This window comes from Momordica charantia, assembly GCF_013281855.1.
Source record: "Momordica charantia cultivar OHB3-1 chromosome 7 unlocalized genomic scaffold, Mcharantia_2.0 BLBB01000007.1, whole genome shotgun sequence".
Classification (NCBI taxonomy): domain Eukaryota; kingdom Viridiplantae; phylum Streptophyta; class Magnoliopsida; order Cucurbitales; family Cucurbitaceae; genus Momordica; species Momordica charantia.
The window spans coordinates 4,317,313-4,342,344 of NW_028275165.1; the positions used below are offsets into that span (position 1 = coordinate 4,317,313).

Sequence of the window (25,032 nt, forward strand, 5' to 3'; positions counted from 1 at the left end):
ATCTAGAGCTGCAAGTAGAACAGCTAGCAACTGATTTGAAGAGCAGACCTTATGGAGCATTGCCGAACGATATGGAAGTACCGAAGAGGGATGGTAAGGAGCAATGTAAATCTCTCACACTGCGAAGTGGCAAAGCATTACCTCCGGCACACCCGACTGTTCCAGGGGTAGTAAGCGAGCCTACTCAGAAAAAATCAGGAGAATCTCATACAACTAAGAATTGTGAGCCAGCAGAGAAAGTTTTAACCACTCCACTAGTGCAAAACATGGAGCAACCTAGGGAAATTCACAACAGCACTAGTGAGGAGGTCACCCCAGTAGAGATCAATGCATCCAAGGCAGAATCAACACAGATTAGAATGCCCGAGAAAAGAAAGCAGATAGAGCATGTAGATGCTCCAACAGAATACAAACCAGCATCACCATATCCTAAGCGGTTGCAGAAGAAATAGCAAAACATTCAGTTCAAGAAGTTCCTTGATGTGTTAAAGCAACTGCATGTAAACATACCTTTGGTGGAAGCTCTATAACAGATGTTGAATTACGTAAGATTCTTAACAAAGATACTCACCAAGAAGAGAAAGCTGAGAGAGTATGAGACTGTGGCGATGACCAAGGCTTGCAGCAATATCGTCACGAGCAAAATTCCAGCGAAGATGAAGAACCCTAGAAGTTTTACGATACCCATTTCCATTGGAGGACAAGAAATAGGGCTTGCATTATGTGATCTGTGAGCCAACATCAACCTCATGCCCTTATCCATCTATAACAAGCTAGGTATAGGAGAAGCAAGGCCTACAACGATGACATTGCAACTTGTGGACCGGTCCATCACGCATCCAGAAGGGAACATTGAAGACGTCCTAGTACAAGTTGATAAATTTATTTTTCCTGCTGACTTTATTAATTTGGATTATGATGCAGATAAAAAGGTCCCTATCATCCTTGGGAGGCCATTTCTTGCAACAGGGAGAACGCTGGTAGACGTTTACAAAGAAGAGTTGACGATGCGAGTTCAAGATCAAGAAGTGGAATTCTCCGTATACGACTCAATGAAATTCCCAGCTGAATCAGAAGAATGCTTCTTGCTGAAGATCCTAGATGAGGAATTGATTGAAGAGTTGGAAGCAGAAGCCATGCTAGAGCATCTGGAAGTTGTCGACAAAAAATATTTTACACAAAAACGTCCTCAATACTGACAGAGGGACTGTTATCACTATTTTTCATGGATCTTTCAGTATTACAGAGGTTTTGCCTCTGTCAATATGCTCACCAAAGTATTTATTTACTCGATGCCCTTTTACCTTAAAAATATTACCTTTCGAATCCCTCAAATCCACAGCTCCATGTGGATAAACACGTTCAACTACAAACAGGACCGACCATCAAGAGTTAAGTTTACCTGGAAACAACCTTAATCTAGAATTGAATAACAAAACTAAGTCTCCATGTTCCAACTTTTTCAAGAAGAGAGAAACTACCTTGGCATTGTTAGTAAGAGTGGTTAAAGCCTCAACCCATTTCGAAACATAGTGAACAACCAAGAGAATGTAATTCTTACCGAATGAAGGCGGGAACGGACCCATGAAGTCGATGCCCCAAACATCGAAATGTTCAACTTCCAATATTGGGTTTAAGGGCATCTCATATTTCGGTGTCAAGTTACCTGATCTTTGACACCAGTCATAACTTTGAGCTAATATATGAGCATCTCGAAATAGGGACAGCCAAAAGAAACCACTTTGGAGGATCTTCGCTGTAGTTTTACGTCCAGCGAAATGTCCACCATATGATGATTTCTGGCACGCCTCCAGAATATCCTTCTGTTCATGCTCAACAACACACCTGCGAAGAATTTTGTTAGGTCTCAATTTAAACAAGAAAGGTTAATCCCATCTATAAAACCTAACATCATGAAAGAACTTTTTAATTTGATGCTTACTTAAACCAGTAGGAATCATGTTGCTAACCAGATAGTTTGCATACTCAACATACCAAGGGACTTTAGAAATAGCTAACAGATGCTCATCAACAAAATGTTCTTTAATTTTCGAGTTATCATAATCAACCTACTTGGTTTTCTGTTCCTTTTCTATCTCTTATCTCTAAATCAAACTCTTGCATAACTCTTGCATAATAAGGACAAGTGATATGCTACTCTTGTAGCAATAATATCCATCTAATTAATCTAGGCTTAGCTTCCTTTTTAGCAAACAAGTATTTCAATGTAGAGTGATCCATAAAAACTATCACCTTAGTCCCAATCAAATATGAACGAAATTTATCAAATGCGAAAACAACAGCTAAAAGCTCTTTCTCAGTCACAGTATAGTTTAATTGGCTATTGTTCAATGTCTTACTTGCATAATACATAGGATGAAGGACTTTACCTTTTCGCTGACCGAACATCGCACCTACAGCAAAATCACTTGCATCACACTTGCACAACATGGAAAACACACTTTGTTGGGAAATTGGGCCAGGCGCAATTCTCTAGCAATTCTTGAGAAATTGAGTTCTACTTTTTAACTACCGCTTTTGTTGCTGCAGAGGCTAAGGTAACCTGCAGTCATATGTCTATGTGTGATTACAATACTAGAGAATATTTATCAACTCATTTGCATTATGGGTCAGAGGGCCTATGCCTAGGACCGTGTTTTATGCGCTTATGTCTAAGTCACATCTCATATTCATTTCCCATTATTTTACCTAATCCACCCTTCTCAGAGTTAGACTTTAGTGTATAAATCAAAATCCCACTGGCCAAATGGAAAAAAAGATGTAAAAATAAGTTTTTAGAAACCAACCCAAAAAAGTGCCAGGCAAAATCTGGACAAAATCACGAGCGTGTTGAAAATCAAATCATTTTGGCTAAGGCATTCCACAAAAAGGTTGAAAACTAATCTAGCGCATAATTAAAGGAAAGAAAACACACAAAAACATAAGGGAAGTAATTTTCATTGAATTAAAACGAATAAAGAAGCCGTACAAGAAGTTCTCTCTTGACTCTCTTCTATTTCAAGTGTGAGGGGAGTGTAAAATCACTAAAGAACTTAAGAAGAATAGAATAAATGAAAAATAAAATGTAGAACTTGAATTAAAAGCAATACGGTAAGCAAAAATATGAAAATACAAGGAAATAACAACTAAAATTTAAATCTAAAGTATAAGAACAAGTTCTGTTATGAAGAAGGAATGAAATGAAGCTGAAAACGAGCATGGAAGGGATGATTTGAAGCTGAGGGAGAGGCTTCCTTTTATAGATCCTCGAGTTGGTTGAACGCCCCATCTTTTTAAGTGGAAATGGGTTGAGTTTCACCTAACATTCCATTTTTGACTTGGACTCACGGTTGTCGCTTGATTCAAACATGTTGGAAATGTCCCCCTTGCCCTTCATTAATCAAAATGCACGTTTTGGCAAAGTTGGAAAAAATGCTCCCAAATTGTGCCAGGTGCAATTTCCTGCAGAATTCGGAAACTGTTATTTTCCTCGAAATTTGATCATGTTTTTCTCATTTTTTTCCTAAAATATCATATATTGTAATATATCCATAAATGTTCTGTGCATGTTCTACTTTAAGAATATGTACTCCTTTTTGACAAATAATGATGGAAAATGGTTCAAAATCGTGGTCAAACAGGCCTACTGACACACATTTTTGCAGCAAAAAGTCAACTCTAACAAGTTCCCACGTTAAGGAGGAACTTAATTTCAATTTCTCGTATGTTAGAACAATCCTATGATGTTTCTTTTACATAAATGAAATATTCATTTCTAAAAGAAGTGTTGATTTTTGTTATGCAAAGTTAGAAAACAATTTATATTTGATAAGACCAACCGTTGCTAAAGCAATTTTGATTACTGTGTTGTTTAAAAATGCTAAAACTCAAAATAAAAGGCAAAGAACTTCTCTTAAAGAAAATGACTATCTTTGGCACTTAAGATTAGGTCACATAAGTCTCAATAGGATTGGGAGATTGGTTAAGAGTGGACTTTTAAGTGAGTTAGACGATGTCTTCTTACCTCCATGTGAATATTGTCTTGAAGGCAGAATGACCAAAAGGCCTTTTACTAGAAAATGTTATAGAGCCAAAGAATCCTTAGAACTTATGCATTTGAATCTATGTGGTCCAATGAATGTTAAAACAAGAGGAAGGTATGAATATTTCATCTCTTCCATTGATGATTATTGAAGGTATGGATATGTCTACCTAATGCAACATGAGTCTGAAGTCTTTGAAAAGTTTAAGGAGTACAAGACTGAAGTTGAGAATCAATTAGGTAGGACAATAAAGACACTTCGATCTGATTGGGGTAGAGAGTATATGGACTTAAGATTCCTAAGACTATATGATAGAACATGAAATTACATCCCAACTCTCAGCACCTTGTACACCTCAACATAACGGTGTATCATGAAGGAGAAATAGAACCCTGTTAGACATGGTTGGATCTATGATGAGCTATGCTCAATTGCCTGCCTCATTTTGGGGTTATGCAATAGATACAGTAGTATTCATTTTGAACACATTTCCATAAAAACAAAGTGTTTATGAAATTCCTTTTGAACTATGGAGATGACGTATAAATAGTTTACGTCACTTTAGAATTTGTGATGTCCAGCGCATGTGTTAGTGACAAACCTGAAGAAACTAGAATCTCGTTCAAAAGTGTGTCTATTATTTGGTTACCCTAGGAAACAAAAGGTGGTCTCTTATTCGATCCACAAAATAAAAGAGTGTTTGTATCTACAAATGCTACCTTATTTGAAGAAGACCACATAAGAGATCATAAACCACGAAGTAAAATAGTGTTAAATGAGATTTTTAATAAAGCTATAAATGCATCAACAAGAATTACTGATGAAGATGGTACTTCAACAGGAGTTGTTGATTGTGCTAGCACATCCACCTCAAGAGTTGAGAGTGCCTCGATGTCATGGGAGGATTATGTCACAACCTGACCATCACGTAGGTTTAACAGAAACCTAGGTTGTCATACCTGATGATGGCATTAAGGATCCATTGACCTACGAAGAGGCAATGGAATATGTTGATAAGGACATATGGGTCAAAGTTTTAGACCTGAAAATGGAGTCTATGTACTTCAATTCCATTTAGGACCTTGTAGGTCAACCCGATGGCACAAAAGCTATAGGATGTAAATGGATCTACAAGAGAAAATGAGACGTCGAAGGCAAGATACACACCTTTAAGGGTTGACTTGTGGTAAAGGATTACACCCAAAAGAAAGGGGTGGACTATGAGGAAACCTTATCCCCGGTTCCCATGCTAAAGTTTATAAGAATACTTTTTTCCATTATCATGTTTTGTGACTATGAAATTTGGCAAATGAATGTCAAGACTGCTTTTCTGAATGACAATCTTGAAGAAATTATTTATATGTCTCAACCGGAAGGGTTCATTGAGCAAGGTCAAGAGCAAAAGATTTGCAAGCTTAAACGATCCATCTATGGATTGAAACAAGCGTCTCGATCTTGGAACATAAGATTTGATACTATGAGCAAATCTTATGGTTTTGACAAGAATGTTGATGAGCCTTGTGTATAGAAAAAGATCACCAATAGCACTATAGCTTTCTTAGTGCTGTATGTAGATGATATATTACTCATTGGGAATAATATAGGTTTCCTCACTGATATTAAGAAGTGGCTAGCAACTGAATTCCAAATGAAAGATTTAGGAGTCAGTTTGTCCTAGGGATTCAAATCATAAGGTATCGAAAGAACAAAATGCTAGCCCTATCTAAAGCAACTTATATAAACAAAATGCTTGTCAGATATTTAATGCAGAATTCCAAGAAGGATTTACTATCTTTCAAGCACAAAATTTCTCTGCCTGAGGAAAAATGTCCTAAGACACTTCAAGAAGTTCAGGATATGAGACGCATCCTCTATGCTTCAATAGTGTGCAGCTTGATGTATGTCATGTTGTAAACTACGCCTAACATTTGCTACGCAGTAGTGATTGTCAGTAGATATCAATCCAATCCAGGATATGATCACTGGACTTCCATTAAAGGAATCTTCAAGTATCTTAGGAGAACGAGGAACTATATGCTTGTGTATGTCGCTAAGGATTTGATCTTTATAGGATACACAGACTCTGATTTCCAAAGTGATAAGGATTCAAGGAAATCCACTTCGGGATTAGTATTCACTCTTAGTGGATAAGCTGTATTACGGCAGAGCATCAAACAAGGATGCATTGCAGACTCTACCATGGAGGACGAGTACATTGTCGTTTTTGAAGCAGCAAAAGAGGCGGTATGGCTTAGGAAGTACTTAACTGATTTGGAAGTTGTTCAAAACATGAATTTACCCACACCCTTTATTGTGATAATAATGGTACTGTGGCAAATTCTAAAGAACCTCACAGTCATAAAAGAGGAAGGCACATCGAGAGGAAGTACCAGTTGATACGAGATATAGTGCAACTAGGGGACATGATTGTCACAAAGATCGCTTCATCATTGCTTATCCGTTTACAAAGGCTCTCACGGCTAAAGTGTCTGATGGCCATCTAGATAGTCTAGGCATACGAGATATATACAATATAGTCTATGGCAAGTGGGAGATTTGTAAAAGGTATAATGTATGCCCTAGTTTATTGTATTTGTACTTTATAGTATTTTACAGCACCCACTACTTTAAGATTCTGTACACCTCACTAGAATTTAGTTCAAGTGGGATAATATTTGCTTTTATGCCCTAAACTAATGGTTTGTAGATAGAAAACAAATGTTTATTCAATAAAGTTGTTATTGAAATTTTCTTTTAAGATTGCATTAACCCAAATCTAATAAACTAACATCTAAGGTTATGTCATGTTCCGGGAACAGTATATATTTAATATACAAGGTATATATTGATCGATGGTATATATTTAATATACAATGTATATATTGATATACAAGGTATATATTGATATACAGGGTACATATTGACATATAGTATATTTTTTTAATATACAAAAACACATTTAATATACAGGTGGATAATATCCCAGTAAAAATCTAAAGGGTTTATAGTGTATGGGTAAGGTTGGGTACCTTATTCTGGTAACACTATGAATACGGCGTACTTTGTAATAGTTACAAACAACTTAATCCAAATCATTCATGTGGATACATGCGAATAGGATATCCTATACAATGAGTTTGTATAAGACCGGACCACGAAATAATTAATCTTTAGCTGTAACATTGATAACTAATAGATTATTATTTCATAGGAAGACCATGTAACTTAATCTCAATCTTGACTGAGTTATGGACTCCTGCCTATAAAGGATCGTCCTTTGATTTGTATGGGTGAGAGTGGTCCGCGTCGTCAACTCAATTTTCCTACCATTTTGGGGACGAGACCGAGTGGGGAGCTAGTTACATAACTACATAAGATAGAATTCACTCTTACCAAATTTAGGGTTAGTAGATGAGTGTTCTCTTAAGTGCTGACTCTGGGACTTGAACAAGGGGTCCCATACTCTCACTGGCCCGAGAGGGACTTCTATTTAATGGTCAAACCATACACAAGTTGTTCATTAGAGGATCAGTAGTACTTAAAGTGGAAAGAGGTAACTCAAGGGTAAAACGATAATTTGACCTAACTGAAGTTACGAACACTCGTGAAGGATTGACTTACTGTAAATGGTCAAAATCTGTGGACGCAAAATATTCTACGATGAGTAGAGTTCAGTTGTAGGTCGTGGTTTCATAATATCAAGCAGTATATAATGAACAAAGAATATCCACTCAATGCTTCAGAAAATGACAAGCGTACCCTCTGCAAGCTGGTAATGAAGTTTTTTCTTAAATTGAGAAATACTATACAAGAGAACCCATGACATAGTTCTCATAAGATGCATCAAAGGAAGATATGCTAATAAGATTATGGAGGAAATCCATGAAGAAGTTTCTGGCACTCATGCAAATGGGCATATGATGGCAAGACAAATTTTATGAGCTGGCTCTTACTAGATGACTATAGAGACAGGTTGCATCAAATATACAAGAAAATGTTACAAATGTCAAATTTATTCGGACAAGGCCCGTGCTTCTGCTTCTCATTTGCATACTTTGACAGCCCCTTGGCCCTTCTCTATGTGGGGAATTGACGTAATAGGTCTTGTCGAACTTAAAGTATCAAATGGACACTGATTTATTTTTGTGGCCATAGATTATTTTACCAAGTGGGTAGAAGCAGCTTCTTACTGAGATGTGACAAAAGAAGTTGTAGTCAAATTCATGAAGAGAGAAATTTTTGTCGTTATGGTCTTTCTGAAACCATAGTTTCTGATAATGCAAGTAATTTGAACGAAGATGAGAAAGCTCTGCGAGCAGTTTAAGATCAAGCATGTCAACTCAACCCCTTATCGACCCAAGATGAATGGTGTAGTGGAATGTAGCAGAAATTGCTTACTGCAAGTATACGAGTCAAGTTTTAATAAAGTGGTAAGTCAATACCGATATTGTCCTCTGGATTGGGTTTCTAGATCACTGAAGTACCATATATACAATCGCTCAATTTTATTTAGAGAATCAAAACCAAATGGGAGAATATAATCAAAACAAATAAACATGCAATAACAAAGATAAAAACAATCTGGAGAAATGTCTTAGGTAATTAATTACTCAAGATTGAACAAATTATTAATTCTATAGGCCAAGAACTCACAAATCTCAACTGCCTCTCTCGAATGCAAGCCAATTCTCCTTACCAATTAAGAAACCAATATCTTTATCTAGTTTCTAACGAGTAAAGACTTTATTGAATAAGTCTTTTAATGACCTCTAAAGAACTTTTAAATCTCCTGATCTTAAAACCTCTTTAGTTATGCATCCCAGTTCTAACTCTCAACCACCTCTCCCAAGCGTAAGATTTCAAGTCTAAAATCTATGGCCAGTAGATTAAAGGCATTAAGCATAGAAAAACATAAATAGAACATTTATAATCATTCAATTAAAAAAACTAAACAATCAATATATAAGAGGTTTAACTTCTCATATTCAATGTAAAACAATAAATTCACAATGAGAATTCCATAAAAAAACTACAAAAATTAAGGGAAAGGAGAAGGAACTATGTTTCGCGTGTCAATCGTCCGTTCCCGAAGTGAGCTCCACTATCCCGAGCCTTGAAAATCAATTTGCTAAGCTCTCCAATGGTGTCGTGCCCTCCAAATTGGCAAAAAATCCAAACTGCCAAAAAACCTCTTCCAAACTCCTCTCTCTCGACGGCTACACAACCCTATTTTAATAAAAAAAAATCGTCGCGACAGCGCCATGGCACTATACTATTCACAAAACGCAATGTAGCTCACAAAGTGTGCTATCATGGAAGCCGACAATAAAAACACAAAAAAATCATTAAAAATATGACTCTAACTTATAGGGATTGGCATGAAATGCTCCCGTTTGCCCTATACGGTTATCGCACCCCAGTCTGTACTTCAACTGGGGCAACTCCGTTTTCACTAGTCTTTAGTATAGAATCTGTTCTCCCTGTTAAAGTCGAAATTCCATCATTAAGAGTTCTCATGAAACCTAAGGTACACGAGACAAATGGATCCAAGGGCACTAGAATCAACTAATTTTACTGGAAGAGCAAAGATTGACGGCATTGTGCAAAGGACAATTTTATCAAAGGAGAATGATGAAAGTGTATGACAAGAAATGCACCCAAGAAGGTTTAGAGAGAGAGATTTGGTTCTATAAAGAATCCTCCTGTTCCAAAAAGACAATCGAGACAGATGGACCCCGAATTATGAAGTACCATACATTGTGAAAAAGCCTTTTTGGGGGAGTACTAGTCCTGGTTAAGATGGAAACCACCAACAAGAGGCGGCAGCAGCAGACCTCAAACAGCAAATTCGACCACGACTTTAGATTCTGGTGACTCACCTCCACGACACTAACATCTCGGCCAGCTCCCGCAGCATAACCACAATTTTCAACAACGACCAACGATTGCGGCGAACGGTAGAAGTGGTTTATAAGGCCCACAATAGATCCAACGACACTAAGTTCTAACGACCACGACTTCGACGAGCAGCATATTGGCGGAGATGCATCCACGAACTGGCACCACTCTGGCGACCTCCGACGATTTCCTCCTCCAATAGTAGAAGACTCCTACAACCCTGCGAATTCTGGCAACCTTCACGAAAACCATATATGTGAGAAAAGGTGGGTTTTAAGAAGGAAAGAAGACAAATGTTTTCTTGAAAAAAAAAAGGTTTTTGGAAATAAACCTTTTTTAAATAAGGAAACATTATTTTTCGGAAAAAAATTTAGGAAAAAAAATTGTTTTATCTTTTTTTGAAAGAAAATGTTTGTAAAAGAATTTGTTTAGAATAAAGTTTTTTCTTATAAGTTTCTTTTAAAATTTGTTAAAAGATTTTGACAAACAAATTTGTTTTAAAATAGAAAGGAAGGTTCTTTTTCGTAAATCAATGTGAGCTTTAAAAGAAAATATTTTATTCTAATTTTTAATATTTTTTTGGCAAAATAAATAAAGGTTTTATTTTTTAAAATAAAAGTTATTTTAACTAAATTTTTTTTAAAATTAAGTTTCTTTTTGAAAAAAAAAGAGTAAATTCAACCTAAAATGAATTTATTTAAATTTCAAAGTTTAAAAGTTGAGTTTTAAATAAGAAAATTTTGTTTTAAATAGAATCTAAAAATGAAGTTTTTTTTAGAAAAGGAAAGTTCTTTATTTTTAAAAGAAAGCACAGTTTTATCAATTTTTAACATGAACCTTTTTTCTAATTAATATTTATTTCCAAAACTCCAATAACGAAGATGGGGAAGGATATCTTCCCAATGATTTAATAATGAAGATGTTGTCCCTCACTTATATACCGATGATATCTTTCTTCCATAGCAAATGTGGGACTTTGTTTATCATCTTTACAAACCTAGCATGTCCTTACCACCATACTCAGACGGATTAATCACATTGTTGTAATATGCAGTGACATGATTTGATGCTCCGCTATCGCATACCAGTTGGGATCTACAACTGATTCAGGGCTAGCCACAAATAGATTACCTTTTTGCAAGGCCAAGAAGGCTTTTGTAACTACTGGAGTTACTTCACTGTGTTTTTTGAAGGTGATTTCTCATCAGCCACATGTCAACTCCTAATAAGACGATCATGATGAGTCAACATAGAAGTGTATATGGTGAAGTAATTATGCCTCAGAGAGGTCGAACCAATCCAAACAAGCCGGTCATGAGCCATTTAAAAGATGAATCGACCTATACCTTCTGCCTCGGTCGCCTGAGATACAAGTGGAGCCAAGCTAACAACTTGCATAGAATTTTTAACATATAATTAATAGTTAAAAAGAAATTTTGTTACACTACCATAGGATTTTGTTCACCCCTAGATTTTCGAAATTTATTATCTAAATATGGTATTTATTGTTGAACTAGGCTTGCATGACGTTTATAATTAAATTTAGATCATAGAAAGCATATTTGTTTAATTTTCTATTGTAAGTTTCATATGTTATTCATATCTTTTCCTAATAATATATATATCCATACTAATTGCATTAAATTTTTGTTGGTATTAAATTTTTTTACCTTTTAAATTTTGTTGGAAATTATTTGAGTGTATGTACTAGCACTTATCTTATCTATTCAAAAAGTTGATTCGATCCTAAGTTATCGTGTTGAACGATTGGGTTAAGAATAGTTTATACAAAATATATATAGCTAATTTAATATTATTTACATTTTTTATTCTCAAAATTACGAATTTAACCAAATTTAGACAATAACTCGGTAATTTAACAAGATAGTTACTTAAATTAATTATTAAATATTTCAATCGTTATTATCTCTCATCCATCCAATAGTTATAAGAACGTATTAAACAATTTTTAATAAAATTGTTATTTAGTAGCATTATCGATATGTGCCCTTAGTAGGTACCACGTACCAAAATAGATACGGGTGTAAAAGTTCGGTTCGGTTCTTATAATAGTCGGTTTGATCGGGTTTGACCCAATCAACCGAGGTTCCTTAACTACCCTTCCCTTTTTCTGGTTCGTAGTCTTATCTCTCGACATTGCGCAGTATGCAAAAATATAGCTTAGCTGGTGGTTGGGAAAAAGCTCATGTCTCGACGAGATTTTATGCGTCGGAAAAGCCAATAAGAATTATAGTGAGTTGACTGTAATACATATATCAAAAATTCTTTTTTAAAAACAAGAAAATTAAAAGTATGTTTTGGTGATGTTTCCGTTTCATTTCCTACTTTTTAATAAATAGAAATAGAATTACCTTAGGTAATTGTTTTTTTCACCTGAAAACATTTTCTATAAACATATTTGGTAATCATCATTTATGGTTTCTCGTTTTTCAAAATCTTAAAATTGAAAAAAAAATTTAATTATATAAAAATTAATAGTCAATTTAAATATTGTAATGTCTTGTTATATGTTTATTTTTTTATTTTCGTTATGCATTTTGTAAGTTAGTGAAAAATAACCCTTTTATTTACATTTTAAAAACAATTAAAAATAAGAAAAAACAAAAAACTTGATTTTGGTTGTTTTCAAAATTTTTACACAATTTTAAAAATGTTTCTTAAAAATAAGAGAGGGGAAACAAAAATAGTTACCAAACAGTTGTGGGCCTGTTTGATAATAATGTCCATGTTTCAATAGAGAAAAATAGAGTTGCATGGTCCTAACCTCATGGATTCAAGAATGGTAAAACAATATTCTTATTATGTTTTGGAACAAATTGTAAACGAGCATAAGAAAAAAAGAACTTGTTTTTTTTTCGTTTCCAAAATTTCATGTAGAATCTTCGTAATGTTTCTAAAATAATGAGAGAAATAAGTAACATAAATAGTTGTCAAATGTTTAGTTTTTTAATAAAATTGGAAACGGGAAACATGAAACATGAACGTTACCAAATGGACCTTAAATCCATAAATACTTAGACTTGTAACAATCACACCCCCTGATCGTTACAATCAAATCCAAAATTTTCTCATCAACATTTTGTTCTACAAGCTAGAACTTTCCTTGGATAATTAGTATTATAGTTTTCAAATTTTATGGAATAAGAAAACAATTTGAGGGTTGTAAACCATCTTTGTAGTTGGATGGTGGTTTGTGTGTGTTTTACAACATTAGTAATAAAAAAATTTTAAGCTTAAGACATGATGGATCAAATTGAAAGTTTACGAATATGATGGTAATCATTTTCCATCATCATTATTATTATTAAATATTAAGTGGAAAAGATTAAAAACTTATTGAATTAATTTTCCAAATGAAATCTGAGAGGCAAAATAAATCAATCCCCTTTTGCCTCAGCCCCCCTTTGTCATTTTGTCCCTTTCCAGATCTCTTCATGCATTCACACACGTACTCAAGAGACAACAATTTTGGCTCAGAGAGATTATTTGTCAGTTTGAAGCAGTTCTGTGGGCTACAGGTATTTTGAATTTTGCCGACATGCAAAAACAAAATGCTCTCCTTCTAGTCCAAAAGTGGACAAACGGATGATTACAAGATGTGAAAATACTCGAAGGTACGACAATACCGCTGTCCTCAACTATTTTGATGTATAGTTTCTCAACCGTTAACTCATCTTAATTGTTCAATAGATAGTTTGGGTGGTTTAGACTTCAAGAAATATCGTTGAGATTTTAGATTCAAACCATATTGAATGCAACTCTACCAAAAAGTGATTCTGTTGTGTATGTAGGAGTATGAGAACAATGCACATACCATCGACTCTGAATTATAGTTTCGGGTGATTTTGCTGATATTTTTCTTAACAGTAATACTAATATATGTAATGGTATAAATCATTATATTTGGTAAAAATAAAAATAATAAAGAAAGCATGCATTACAATTTGACATGTGTTATTAAACGAGTTCATTAAATACAACACAGATTCTTCTTGTTCTTTGTTCCCATCGCTTCCTCCCGCGCCAAACCTCACTTGGTTCTCTTCCCTTTCATGGCTCAAGGCCACGTAATCCCAATGATAGAGCTGGCCAAGCTTCTCGCCGAGCGAGGCGCATTATCACCATCGTCACCACGACCTGCAACGTCGCTCGAAATGCCTCCATTCTGTCCCGCGCCACCGCCTCCGGGCTGCCCGTCCACGTGGCTCAACTCCCGTTCCCATGGCGCCAAGCCGGACTCCCAGAGGGATGCGAGAATCTGGACTTACTGCCTTCTCTCCGCTCTGTGTCATGGTCATGTTTGTCCAAGGCCTGTTGCCCGTGGCCGCATGCCCATAACAACCTCTTTCCACATGCTTTCATGCCATGTATTTAGTTTTGCTTGTTATTTAGTTTTCCTTGTACTTTTGGTGGCGAGTGACTCCTCGCCACTTTGCATGTTCACGTCTGCCAAAGGCAAAATGCTTTATAATCTACCTTAGGGGGTACACCTAGTCTCCTCCCTACATTGCGTTGTATTCTTGTCTTGCCGCTAATCTATTCTGTCGCATTCAAGCTTACAACAACTTCCAAAATGCTTACAAACGTTTTCCAAAACCTTTTTCTCTAACCCTGTTTTCCAAAACCGTTTTCCCGAAAACAGGGGTGGAGGTTGCGACATATAGCCTTTGTGCCACCGGCTATTCATTTCCGCATTGGCTGACTTGCTAGAGGGTGAAAGCAAGTGCCGCACAATCGCTTCCCTAGTCCCGTTAAAGTGCGATTGTGATAGTTGGTATCAGAGCCTAGTTGGCTCCTCGAGTTGGAAAACAGTAACCATGTTCGCGACAAAGCAGTTGGGCAAGTCCCAAGTCGACAGACTCGTCGAGATCGAAGAACAGCTGTTGTTCTTGAGGGAAATCCCTGACAACCTTAGATATGTGGAATCTCGGCTGGATGAGATCTCCACCAAAGCTGACGGAATTGACGTCGTGAATGCCCGCATAGACGGGCTTGCTATACGTGAGTTAATGCTTCGGGTTGAGACCCTTGAAGACAAGGTTAAGCGTACTGATAACCTTGAGCGTGGCGAAAGCTCATCGAGCTCAATCGCCCACATGGAGGAGCGTGTCGAAGAAATAGACATCTCCCAAAAGACTATTGTGCAGATGGTCAGTGAGCTGATCGACGACTTTAAAGCCACCATCGACGAAATGAGGGCGGAGATTGCCGAATTAGGCACCAAAGTAAATCTCACCATGAGAGCGGTGGGAAACCAAGCCCCAGTTGGGGGATCGATTCAGTTCAACAAGGTGAAAGTTCCCGAACCCAAGCCCTTCTGTGGGGCGCGAGATGCTAAAGCTCTTGAGAACTTCATCTTCGACCTTGAGCAGTACTTCAAGGCGACAAGCACGGTGACAGAGGAATCGAAAGTCACACTAGCCACAATGCATCTTGCTGACGATGCGAAGTTGTGGTGGAGAGCGAGATACGTAGATGTACAAGAGGGCAAATGTACCATCGACACGTGGGAAAAACTAAAGCAGGAACTCAGATCCCAATTTTTCCCGGAGAATGTAGAGATTCTTGCTCGTCTTAAACTGCGTGAATTACGACACACAGGAAATATTCGAGACTACGTAAAGCAGTTTTCAGGGTTGATGTTGGATATCTGCGATATGTCCGAGAAAGACGAGGTTTTCGCCTTCGTGGAGGGCTTGAAACCATGTGCCCGAGCCAAACTATATGAACAGAATGTACAAGATATCCCTACTGCTTACGCAACAGCCGAACGGCTGTTCGATCTTAGCAACGACACGTCACAAAAGCAGAGGAAGACCCAAGCTTCTTCCAGTAGTGGAAACAGACCCGCAAGATCGGGGTCCCCTAAAAATGGGGGAGCTGACAGAAATGGAGGAGGAGACCGCAGACCCTTCCAGCAGAGAGGGGGAAATACGTGGAGAGGGCCGAACCCACCAAACAATAACAATCGAACAGGACCATCCTGCTTCATTTGTAAGGGACCGCACAGAGTATACGAGTGTCCGAATCGAGCTGCTCTCCGGGCCTTCCAAGCCACACTGACGAACGACCGAGCGATCGAACCGGAAGGCCCCGAAACAGATACTCCTCCCGAAGACGCCGATGACCACCCTCGTATGGGAGCACTCAAATTCTTATCGGCGCTTCAGAAGAAAGCCGAGGAAGTGAAGGAACCCCTGAAACGTGGTCTGATCTATGTGGAAGCATGGGTCAATCAGAAAGCCGCAAAAATCACTATGGTAGATTCTGGTGCCACCCACAATTTCATGACAGAAACCGAGGCACGTCGGCTGAACTTGCGATGGGATAAAGACCCAGGAAAGATGAAAGCGGTCAACTCGGCTGCTCTCCCCATCATGGGAGTTGCAAAAAGAGTCTCAGTAAAGCTAGGGACATGGAGTGGACTGGTCGACTTTATGATAGTGCGGATGGACGACTTCGACATAGTATTGGGGATGGAATTTCTGCTGGAACACAAAGTCATCCCCATGCCCTTTGCTAAGTGCCTAGTTGTAACGGGTTTCGATCCCACAGTTGTTCAGACAAGCATCAAACAACCAAGCGGAGTGAAGATGATATCAGCACTACAGCTAAAGAAAGGTCTCGCCCGTGACGAGCCGACGTTCATGGCCATTCCTGTTGCGGAAGGCAGAAATTCTGAAGAGCCAGTTCCCAGAGAAATCCAGCGAGTCTTGGAGGCGTATGCCGATGTAATGCCAGACAACCTGCCCAAAAATCTACCTCCAAGACGGGGGATAGACCATGAGATTGAATTGTTACCGGGGGCAAAACCGCCCGCCAAGAACGCTTATCGGATGGCTCCTCTCGAGCTAGCCGAACCGAGGAAACAACTTGATGAACTACTAAATGCTGGATTCATCCGCCCAGCTAAGGCTCCCTATGGAGCCCCAGTCCTTTTTCAGAAGAAGAAAGACGGAAGTCTCCATCTATGCATCGACTATCGAGCATTAAACAAACTCACAGTCCGCAACAAGTACCCTTTGCCCATCATCACAGACCTGTTCGATCAGCTTCATGGGGAAAAGTACTTCTCTAAGCTGGACCTGCGATCTGGATACTATCAGGTGCGCATCGCAGAAGGAGATGAACCGAAGACGACCTGCGTCACTCGGTATGGAGCCTTTGAATTTCTTGTCATGCCCTTCGGCCTTACAAATGCTCCCGCCACCTTCTGTACCTTAATGAACCAGGTGTTTCACGAATACCTCGACAAATTTGTGGTGGTTTATCTAGATGATATAGTCGTCTACAGTCCAACCATGGAAGAACACCAGGTACATTTACAGCTTGTTTTCGAGAAGCTCAAACAGAACCAGTTGTATGTTAAACGGGAAAAGTGCTCGTTTGCCCAAGAACGCATCAGTTTCTTGGGTCATGTGATAGAATGTGGTCGAATAGGCATGAAGGATGGAAAGGTCAAAGCCATTCAAGAGTGGAAATTTCCGACGTGCATCACAGAACTACGTTCATAATTCGGATTAGCCAATTACTATAGGCGATTCGTGGAAGGATTCTCGAAACGGATCGGGCCCTTAACGGATTTACTAAAGAAGAACCAGAGGTGGAACTGGACCCCAGAATGTCACGCCGCATTTGAGAGTTTGAAAAAGGCAATGATGGAGGGGCCGTGTTGGGAATTGCAGACGTCACACAACCGTTCGAAGTCGAAACCGATGCGTCAGACTTCGCACTAGGAGGAGTGCTTCTCCAAGACAGTCACCCCATTGCATACGAGGGTCGGAAGTTGAATGATGCTGAAAGGAGGTATGCCGCCTCCGAGAAAGAGATGTTAGCAGTAGTCCACTGCTTGAGGGCCTGGAGGCAATATCTCCTAGGGGCCAAGTTCGTTGTCAAGACCCACAACAGCTCAGTCTGTCACTTCTTCAACCAATCGAAGTTGTCGTCCTAGCAAGCTAGGTGGCAAGAGTACCTCACCGAGTTCGATTTTCAGTTTGAACATAAGCCCGGTCGAGCAAATCAGGCGGCAGATGCCCTTAGCAGAAAGAGCGAACATGCGGCACTGTGCATGTTAGCTCACCTAAAAGCGAGCAAGCTCACTGGATCCATTCGTGAAGCCATCAGAGAGAACTTACAGAATGACCCAGCTGCCCAAGCGATAATTCAGTTAGCCAACGAAGGGAAGACTAGACAGTTTTGGGTGGAGAATGACCTCCTCTTCACCAAAGGTAACCGTTTGTATATTCCCTGTTCTGGGAACTTAAGAAAGCTCCTACTTGGAGAATGTCACGACACGATGTGGGCAGGCCATGCTGGATGGCAGAGAACTTATGCCCTGTTAAAGAAAGGCTACTACTGGCTGAGTTTGAGAGACGACGTGATGTAGTATACCAAAACGTGTCTCATCTGCCAACAAGACAAGGTCGAGCGAAACAAAATTGCAGGTTTACTGGAACCCTTGCCAATCCCATCACGACCGTGGGAGAGTGTGTCTCTCGACTTCATCAGCCACCTACCTAAAGTCGGAGAGATCCTCGTGATAGTTGATCGGTTCTATAAGTATGCTACCTTTATTCCAACTTCGAAGATGTGTTCGGCCGAAATGACTGCATAGTTATTTTTCAGGAATGTGGTTAAATTATGGGGTGTTCCTGAGAGCATCGTGAGCGACAGAGACGGACGCTTCACAGGGACATTCTGGACAGAACTTTTCCGCCTACTGGGATCCAATTTGAACATCTCTTCGAGTTATCACCCACAGACCGACGGACAGACGAAACGCTTCAACAGTATGCTAGAAGAGTACCTCCGCCACTTTATTGATGCTCGACAAAAGAACTGGATCCAGATGCTCGATGTAGCCCAATTCTGTTTCAATTGCCAAAAGAGCACCACCACGGGAAGAACCGCTTTCGAAATCGTGTGCGGGCAACAACCGGTGTTACCGCATGTTGTCGACCATCCTTATGTGGGCAAGAGCCCTCAAGCCTACAATTTCACGAAGGAATGGCGTCAATCCACCGAAGTCGCCCGAGCATACCTAGAGAAGGCGTCTAAACACATGAAAAAGTGGGCAGACAAAAAGCGAAGACCATTAGAATTCCAGGCAGAAGATCAAGTCCTTGTGAAGCTGAGACCTGAACAGCTTCGGTTTCGAGGTAACAAAGACCAACGCCTTGTGCGAAAATATAAAGGACCCGTCAACGTCCTTCAGAAGGTGGGCAAGACATCCTATAGGGTTCAACTACCCCTGTGGATGAAAGTCCATCCAGTAATCCACGTGAGCAACTTGAAGTCTTACCATCCCGACACTGTCGACCCTACACGAAATGAGGTAACTCGTCCAGCAGTCACGTTGACAAACAAGGTTGACAAAGAAGTTGAGTCAATCCTCGCCGAAAGAACACGCCGAGTAGGAAGACCACGAAGGGACGTCCAGGAATTCCTAGTAAAGTGGAAAGGGCTCCCAGATGAAGAGATAAGTTGGGAGCGTACTGAAGATCTGAAGACAGCTGCAGCAGCAATTGAAGAGTTCGAGCAGCGACAGTTGACGGGGACGTCAACCATTTAAGTGGTGGAGAATGTCATGGTCATGCTTGTCCAGGGCCTGTTGCCCGTGGCCGCATGCCCATAATAACCTCTTTCCACATGCTTTCATGCCATGTATTTAGTTTTCCTTGTACTTTTGGTGGCGAGTGACTCCTCGCCACTTTGCATGTTCACGCCTGCCAAGGGCAAAATGCTTTATAATCTACCTTAGGGGGGTACACCTAGTCTCCTCCCTACATTGCGTTATATTCTTGTCTTGACACTAATCTATTCTCTTGCATTCAAGCTTACAACAACTTCCAAAATGCTTACAAACGTTTTCCAAAACCTTTTTCTCTAACCCCGTTTTCCAAAACCGTTTTCCCGAAAACGGGGGTGGAGGCTGCGACATATAGCCTTTGTGCCACCGGCTATTCATTTCCGCATTGGCTGACTTGCTAGAGGGTGAAAGCAAGTGCCGCACAATCGCTTCCCAGTCCCGTTAAAGTGCGATTGTGACACTCTGCATCCACCTTCTTCCGAGCCACAACCCTCCTTTACGACTTGTCAGATCAACTTCTGGACCGACTCAGGCCCATTCCCACCTGTGTCGTCTCTGACATGAACCTCCCGTGGACCTTACGCCTCTCTAAAAAACATCACTTCCCTAGGCTCGTCTTCCACACATACAGCTGTTTCTTTCTTCTTTGCATACGTGGTTTGATGAACGTAAGTTTGAATGTTCCTGATTCGGACCGGTTCATGACGCTCTCAGACTTTCTCGACGGTCCGGTTCGGTTTCGAAAGACGCACCTACCTAAAACCCACGAGGAAATTTCCAAGTTCGGTTACGAAATGGTGGTGGCGGATGCACAATCGGACGGCTTCGTTTTCAACACGTTTGACGAGATGGAGCCCGCGTACAGTAGAAAGCTAGAAGAGCTACACGAGTACAAAGTGTGGTGCGTGGGCCCGGTATCTCTGTACAGTAGCTACAACGAAGTGGACAAGGCGGAGAGAGGGAACACTCCCTCCATTGGCAAGCACATGTGTGTCACGTGGCTCGACACCTAAGGTGCATCTTCTGTGGTCTATGTGTCAATGGGAAGCCTATGTAACATGGGGACGGCGCAAATCATAGAGCTGGGGTTTGGTTTGGAGGACTCAAATAGGCCCTTCATTTGGGTTATAAGAGAAGGAAAGTTGACCCACGACTTGGAGAAATGGTTGGTGGATTATGGTTTTGAGGAGAGGACTAAAGGGAGAGGGCTTTTGATTCGAGCGTGGGCCCCACAAGTTGTGATATTATCCCACCCGTCGATCGGATGCTTTCTTAAGCACTGCGGTTGGAACTCGACGATTGAAGGGATATCTGCTTTGTACCTTTTGCTGTCGTCGGGTTCCTGTTTGATTCTATATACCCATTTATTCTGCAAAGCTTTCTTACCTCTTGGTAACTCAGCAAGTTGCCATGTATGATTGATCATTAGAGAATTCATTTCATCTTTCATGGCTAACTCCCACTTAACAGAGTCTTCCAGCTGAACCGCCTCTTCATAACATTCAGGTTCACCTCTGTCAGTCAGTAAAATGTAATTCAATGTAGGGGAATACCTCTGTGGTGGTCTGATTGTTCTGCTAGATCTTCTAACTGTTGGTGGTGGTGTTCTCTGAACCTGATCAGTTTTCACAACTGGTTTATCAGGTTCATCAACTTGTTCATCAGATCCCACAACTGTTTCTTCAGGAGTAATTGTATTCTGATCTTCAATATCTGTTGTTTTAATCTCAACCTCAGGAGGACTTATATACTGAGTATTCTCGGTGCTTCCATCTAACTCTGTCTTTCCTGAATCAACTTTATTTCTGTCTTTGTATAAGACTTTCTCATTGAAGATCACGTTCTTGCTTTTGATAATCTTCTTGTTTTGGTCATCCCAAAATCTGTAACCTATCTCAGCTCCACCATACCCAATAAAGAAACATTTCTTGGATTTGTCATCCAATTTACTCCTGTCTGCAGCATCAATGTGAAGGTAAGATACACAGCCAAAAACCTTTAGATGGGAAAGGTTTACCTGTTTACCAGTCCAGACTTCTTCAGGCAATTTGAAGTCTAGTGATGTGGTCGGGCTCCTATTGATCAGATAGGTCGCACAATTAATTGCCTCTGCCCAAAACATCTTAGGCAATTCTGCATGTATTCTCATTCTCCTAGCACACTCATTCAGCGTCTTGTTCATTCTCTCTGCCACATCGTTCTGCTGCGGTGTCCCTGGAAGAGTCTTTACCATCACAATTCCACTGTCTTCACAATATTTCTTGAATTCCCTACTAACATACTCACCACCATTATCTGACCTCAAGCTTTTGATTTTCAGGATTGTCTCATTCTCTACCATAGCCTTCCATGTTTTGAAAACAGAAAACACATCAGACTTATGTTTAATAAAATAAGTCCATACCTTCTTACTTGAGTCGTCTATGAAAGTTACATAGTATCTGGAACCTCCAATGGAAGAAACTTCAGATGGCCCTCACACATCGGTGTGAACCAACTCCAATTTTGTAGACTTTGGCGTTGAACCTGTCTTTGAGAAACTGACACGACTCTGTTTCCCAAATATGCATCCTTCGCATAACTTGTGTTCCACTGCCTTAAGTCCTTCTAGCTTCCCTGTAGAGTGGAGAATCTTCATACCTTTTTCACTCATATGTCCCAGCCTACTGTGCCATAATTGGGTCTGACTTGAATGATCTACAACAGCTATCATATCTTTGTCGTTGTCATTGACATACAAAGTTCCTAACTTTCTTCCTCGAGCGATCACCATCGAACCCTTTGTAACTTTCCAGTTTCCTTGACCGAAGGATATTTCACATCCTTCATTATCCAACTGCCCCACAGAAATCAGGTTCTTCATCATATTATGAACGTGACGTACCTTGCAAATCATCCAGACTGAACCGTTCGCCATTTTTAAATTAACGTCACCAATCCCAATGATGTCCAAAGGCTCTCCATCAGCAAGATACACCTTTCCATGATTTCCTGCAACATAATTCTCAAGAATGTCACGTTGTCCTGTTGTATGAAAAGACACACCTGAATCCACCACCCATGTGTTAGGAGCGCCCTCAACTGCAAGAACTAGAGCATCATGTATTTCATCAGCAACAACATTTTCACCAGCTTCTTTCCCCTCAGCTTTCTTTGGAGCTTTGCAGTTCCTCCTCAGATGTCCTGTCTTACCACAATTCCAACATTCTAGTATGCTGTTTCTGGACTTGCTTCTGTTGTTTCTTGACTTTCCACGTTTTACGTGGTCTCTGTTATTATTTCTTCCTCTGTCCACATTCAATGTTGTACCAGAAGTAGACGCAGTACCATAATCCTTTCTGCGAATCTCCTCTCCAAGAACTGCATCTCTGACATCTGTGAATTTCAATTTCTCTTTTCCACAAGAATTTGAAATAGCTGCCTTCATAGGCTCCCAACTGTCAGGTAAGGATCTCAACAACAAGATAGCATTTAATTCATCCGTAAATGTTAAATCCACAGCAACCAGTTTGTTAATCAACGTATCAAATTCATTTATATGGGCAGCTACAGATGTACCTTCATCCATCTTCAAATTAAAAAATTTAGTTGCGAGATACACCTTATTATTTACCGAGGGCTTCTCATATATGTTGGACAATGCACTCATCAGCCCCATTGTGGTAGTCTCCTTAGCTACGCTGCTCTGCACATTTTTTGTTAATGTTAGGCGAATCGTACCCAACACCTTCCTGTCCAACTTTTTCCATTTGGCTTCTTCCATGTCATCCGGCTTCTTGTCTAATGGCAATTCCAATTCCTTGGAATGTAGATAATCTACTATCTGATCCTTCCAGTACGAAAAATCAGTTCCATCAAAAATAACCAATTTATCTTCTCCAGTCATCGTTCTTTAACCTTGGGCTCTGATACCACTTGTTAAGGACAACGGTACCCCGAGTACCCCACGTATCTCCACAATGGTATGATATTGTCCGCTTTGGGCATAGCCCTCACGACTTTGCTTTTGGTTTCACCTAAAAGGCCTCATACCAATGGAAAGAATTGTCCTCTCTTATATACCCATGATCATTCCCTTCCCTAGCCAATGTGGGACTTTTTTTGCAATTACCTTACAAACCCAACAGGCAAGCGTGTCGTTAGTCATGTGGTCTCTTTTTGCTGATCAAGTGTTTAACGATAAACTGGCGGCAGAGAATCTAAGAGTTGGGGTGAGTGTGGGAGAGGGGACGATTATATAGTGGGGGGAGGAAGAGGAGAAGGAGGTGGTTGTGAAGGGAGAGAGAGTAAGGGAAGCCATAGAAATGGTTATGAATAATGGAAATGAACCGAAAGAAAGGAGAGAAAGATGCAAAAAGTTGGCTCTCAAATAGCGAATGTAGAAGAAGGAGGCTCCTCCCACATAAACCTTCATCTACTAATTGCAGATAATATTGTTTAGGCCACAAAAAAGGTTGTGAACAGGATGGAAGCTCTAGTTAGTTGCTACAATCATGATTTTAGTTTGGGAAAAACGTGGAATTTTGGTCATAAATGTTTCTTCTAGCTAGTTAAGGTTAATAATACTATCTCAACTTAAGATAATTCGACTAGTTAATGCATGTATGTATATATATAACTAAAACGTAATGGGTTCCAATCTACCTCCACACATGTTTATGCACTAAAAAACAATAATAATTGATAAAGGAATTAATACTCATATCATTCAACACCTGCATAATGTGATCACTAATAAAACTTTGGTAGTTTTGAAAAATAATGTTGATGTAGAAATCTAGTTTGCTGATGTGGCTGGCTAATGCTAATGTTGTCGTCTTCTTCATCCTATGTGTAACCTACAAAACCAAACTCAGCATTGGTGTGGTGTTTTGTGTCACATGACTAATCTTTGGAGTAATATTTTTCATAATCTTTGGAGTAATATTTTCCACACTTCGTGCGACCTAAAGATACCTCCTTACTACATCATTCACCTCACACCTATAGTTCTATCGTAAATTTAGTGTGTAAACACACATCACCTCGACTCTCTGAACTCTCATTGGTCGAGTATTAACGCAACACAACACATATACACACGAAGCCAACCATACAGGAACCTCTTAACCAACCTTTAAATACAATCTCGTACAAAGGATAAATGTTATAACGCATGCATGTCACTCTCTCACGAACCCAACCTAAGGCACCGACCTTCGAATAACAAGACTTTGCTATAGGCTTCACTATACTCACAAGAGATCCGACTCCAACTCCAACACCCTTGTTGAAGTCTTTCATCAATATGGATATGGATAGACACCTAACATAAGGAACTCAACTCTCTCCCTGTGGACTAACACTTCCCCCAAGGGAGCCTACACTCTCTGATGCCACTTAGACTACAAATGGACACTTAGGGGCCGTCTGGTTGGGGAGTTTTCTGGGTGAGAATGGGCATGGGCAAGTAAAGCCTTTTTGTTACAAAGATTTCAAATC

The 25,032-nt window shown here is 39.7% G+C and overlaps 2 protein-coding genes and 1 pseudogene across 2 annotated transcripts; all 3 read left to right on the forward strand.

The window, feature by feature from the left end:
* The first annotated feature begins 803 nt into the window (after window positions 1-803).
* LOC148210033 (uncharacterized) lies at window positions 804-1,199 on the forward strand. The gene has a single exon (XM_088126231.1). The coding sequence runs from the start codon at window positions 804-806 to the stop codon at window positions 1,197-1,199; it is 396 nt and encodes a 131-aa protein (XP_087982357.1).
* Window positions 1,200-6,242: 5,043 nt separating this feature from the next.
* LOC111024272 (UDP-glycosyltransferase 73C6-like) lies at window positions 6,243-23,992 on the forward strand (annotated as a pseudogene).
* Window positions 14,780-17,476, forward strand: LOC148210034 (uncharacterized). Its single transcript, XM_088126567.1, has one exon. The coding sequence runs from the start codon at window positions 14,780-14,782 to the stop codon at window positions 17,474-17,476; it is 2,697 nt and encodes an 898-aa protein (XP_087982693.1).
* Window positions 23,993-25,032: the final 1,040 nt, after the last annotated feature.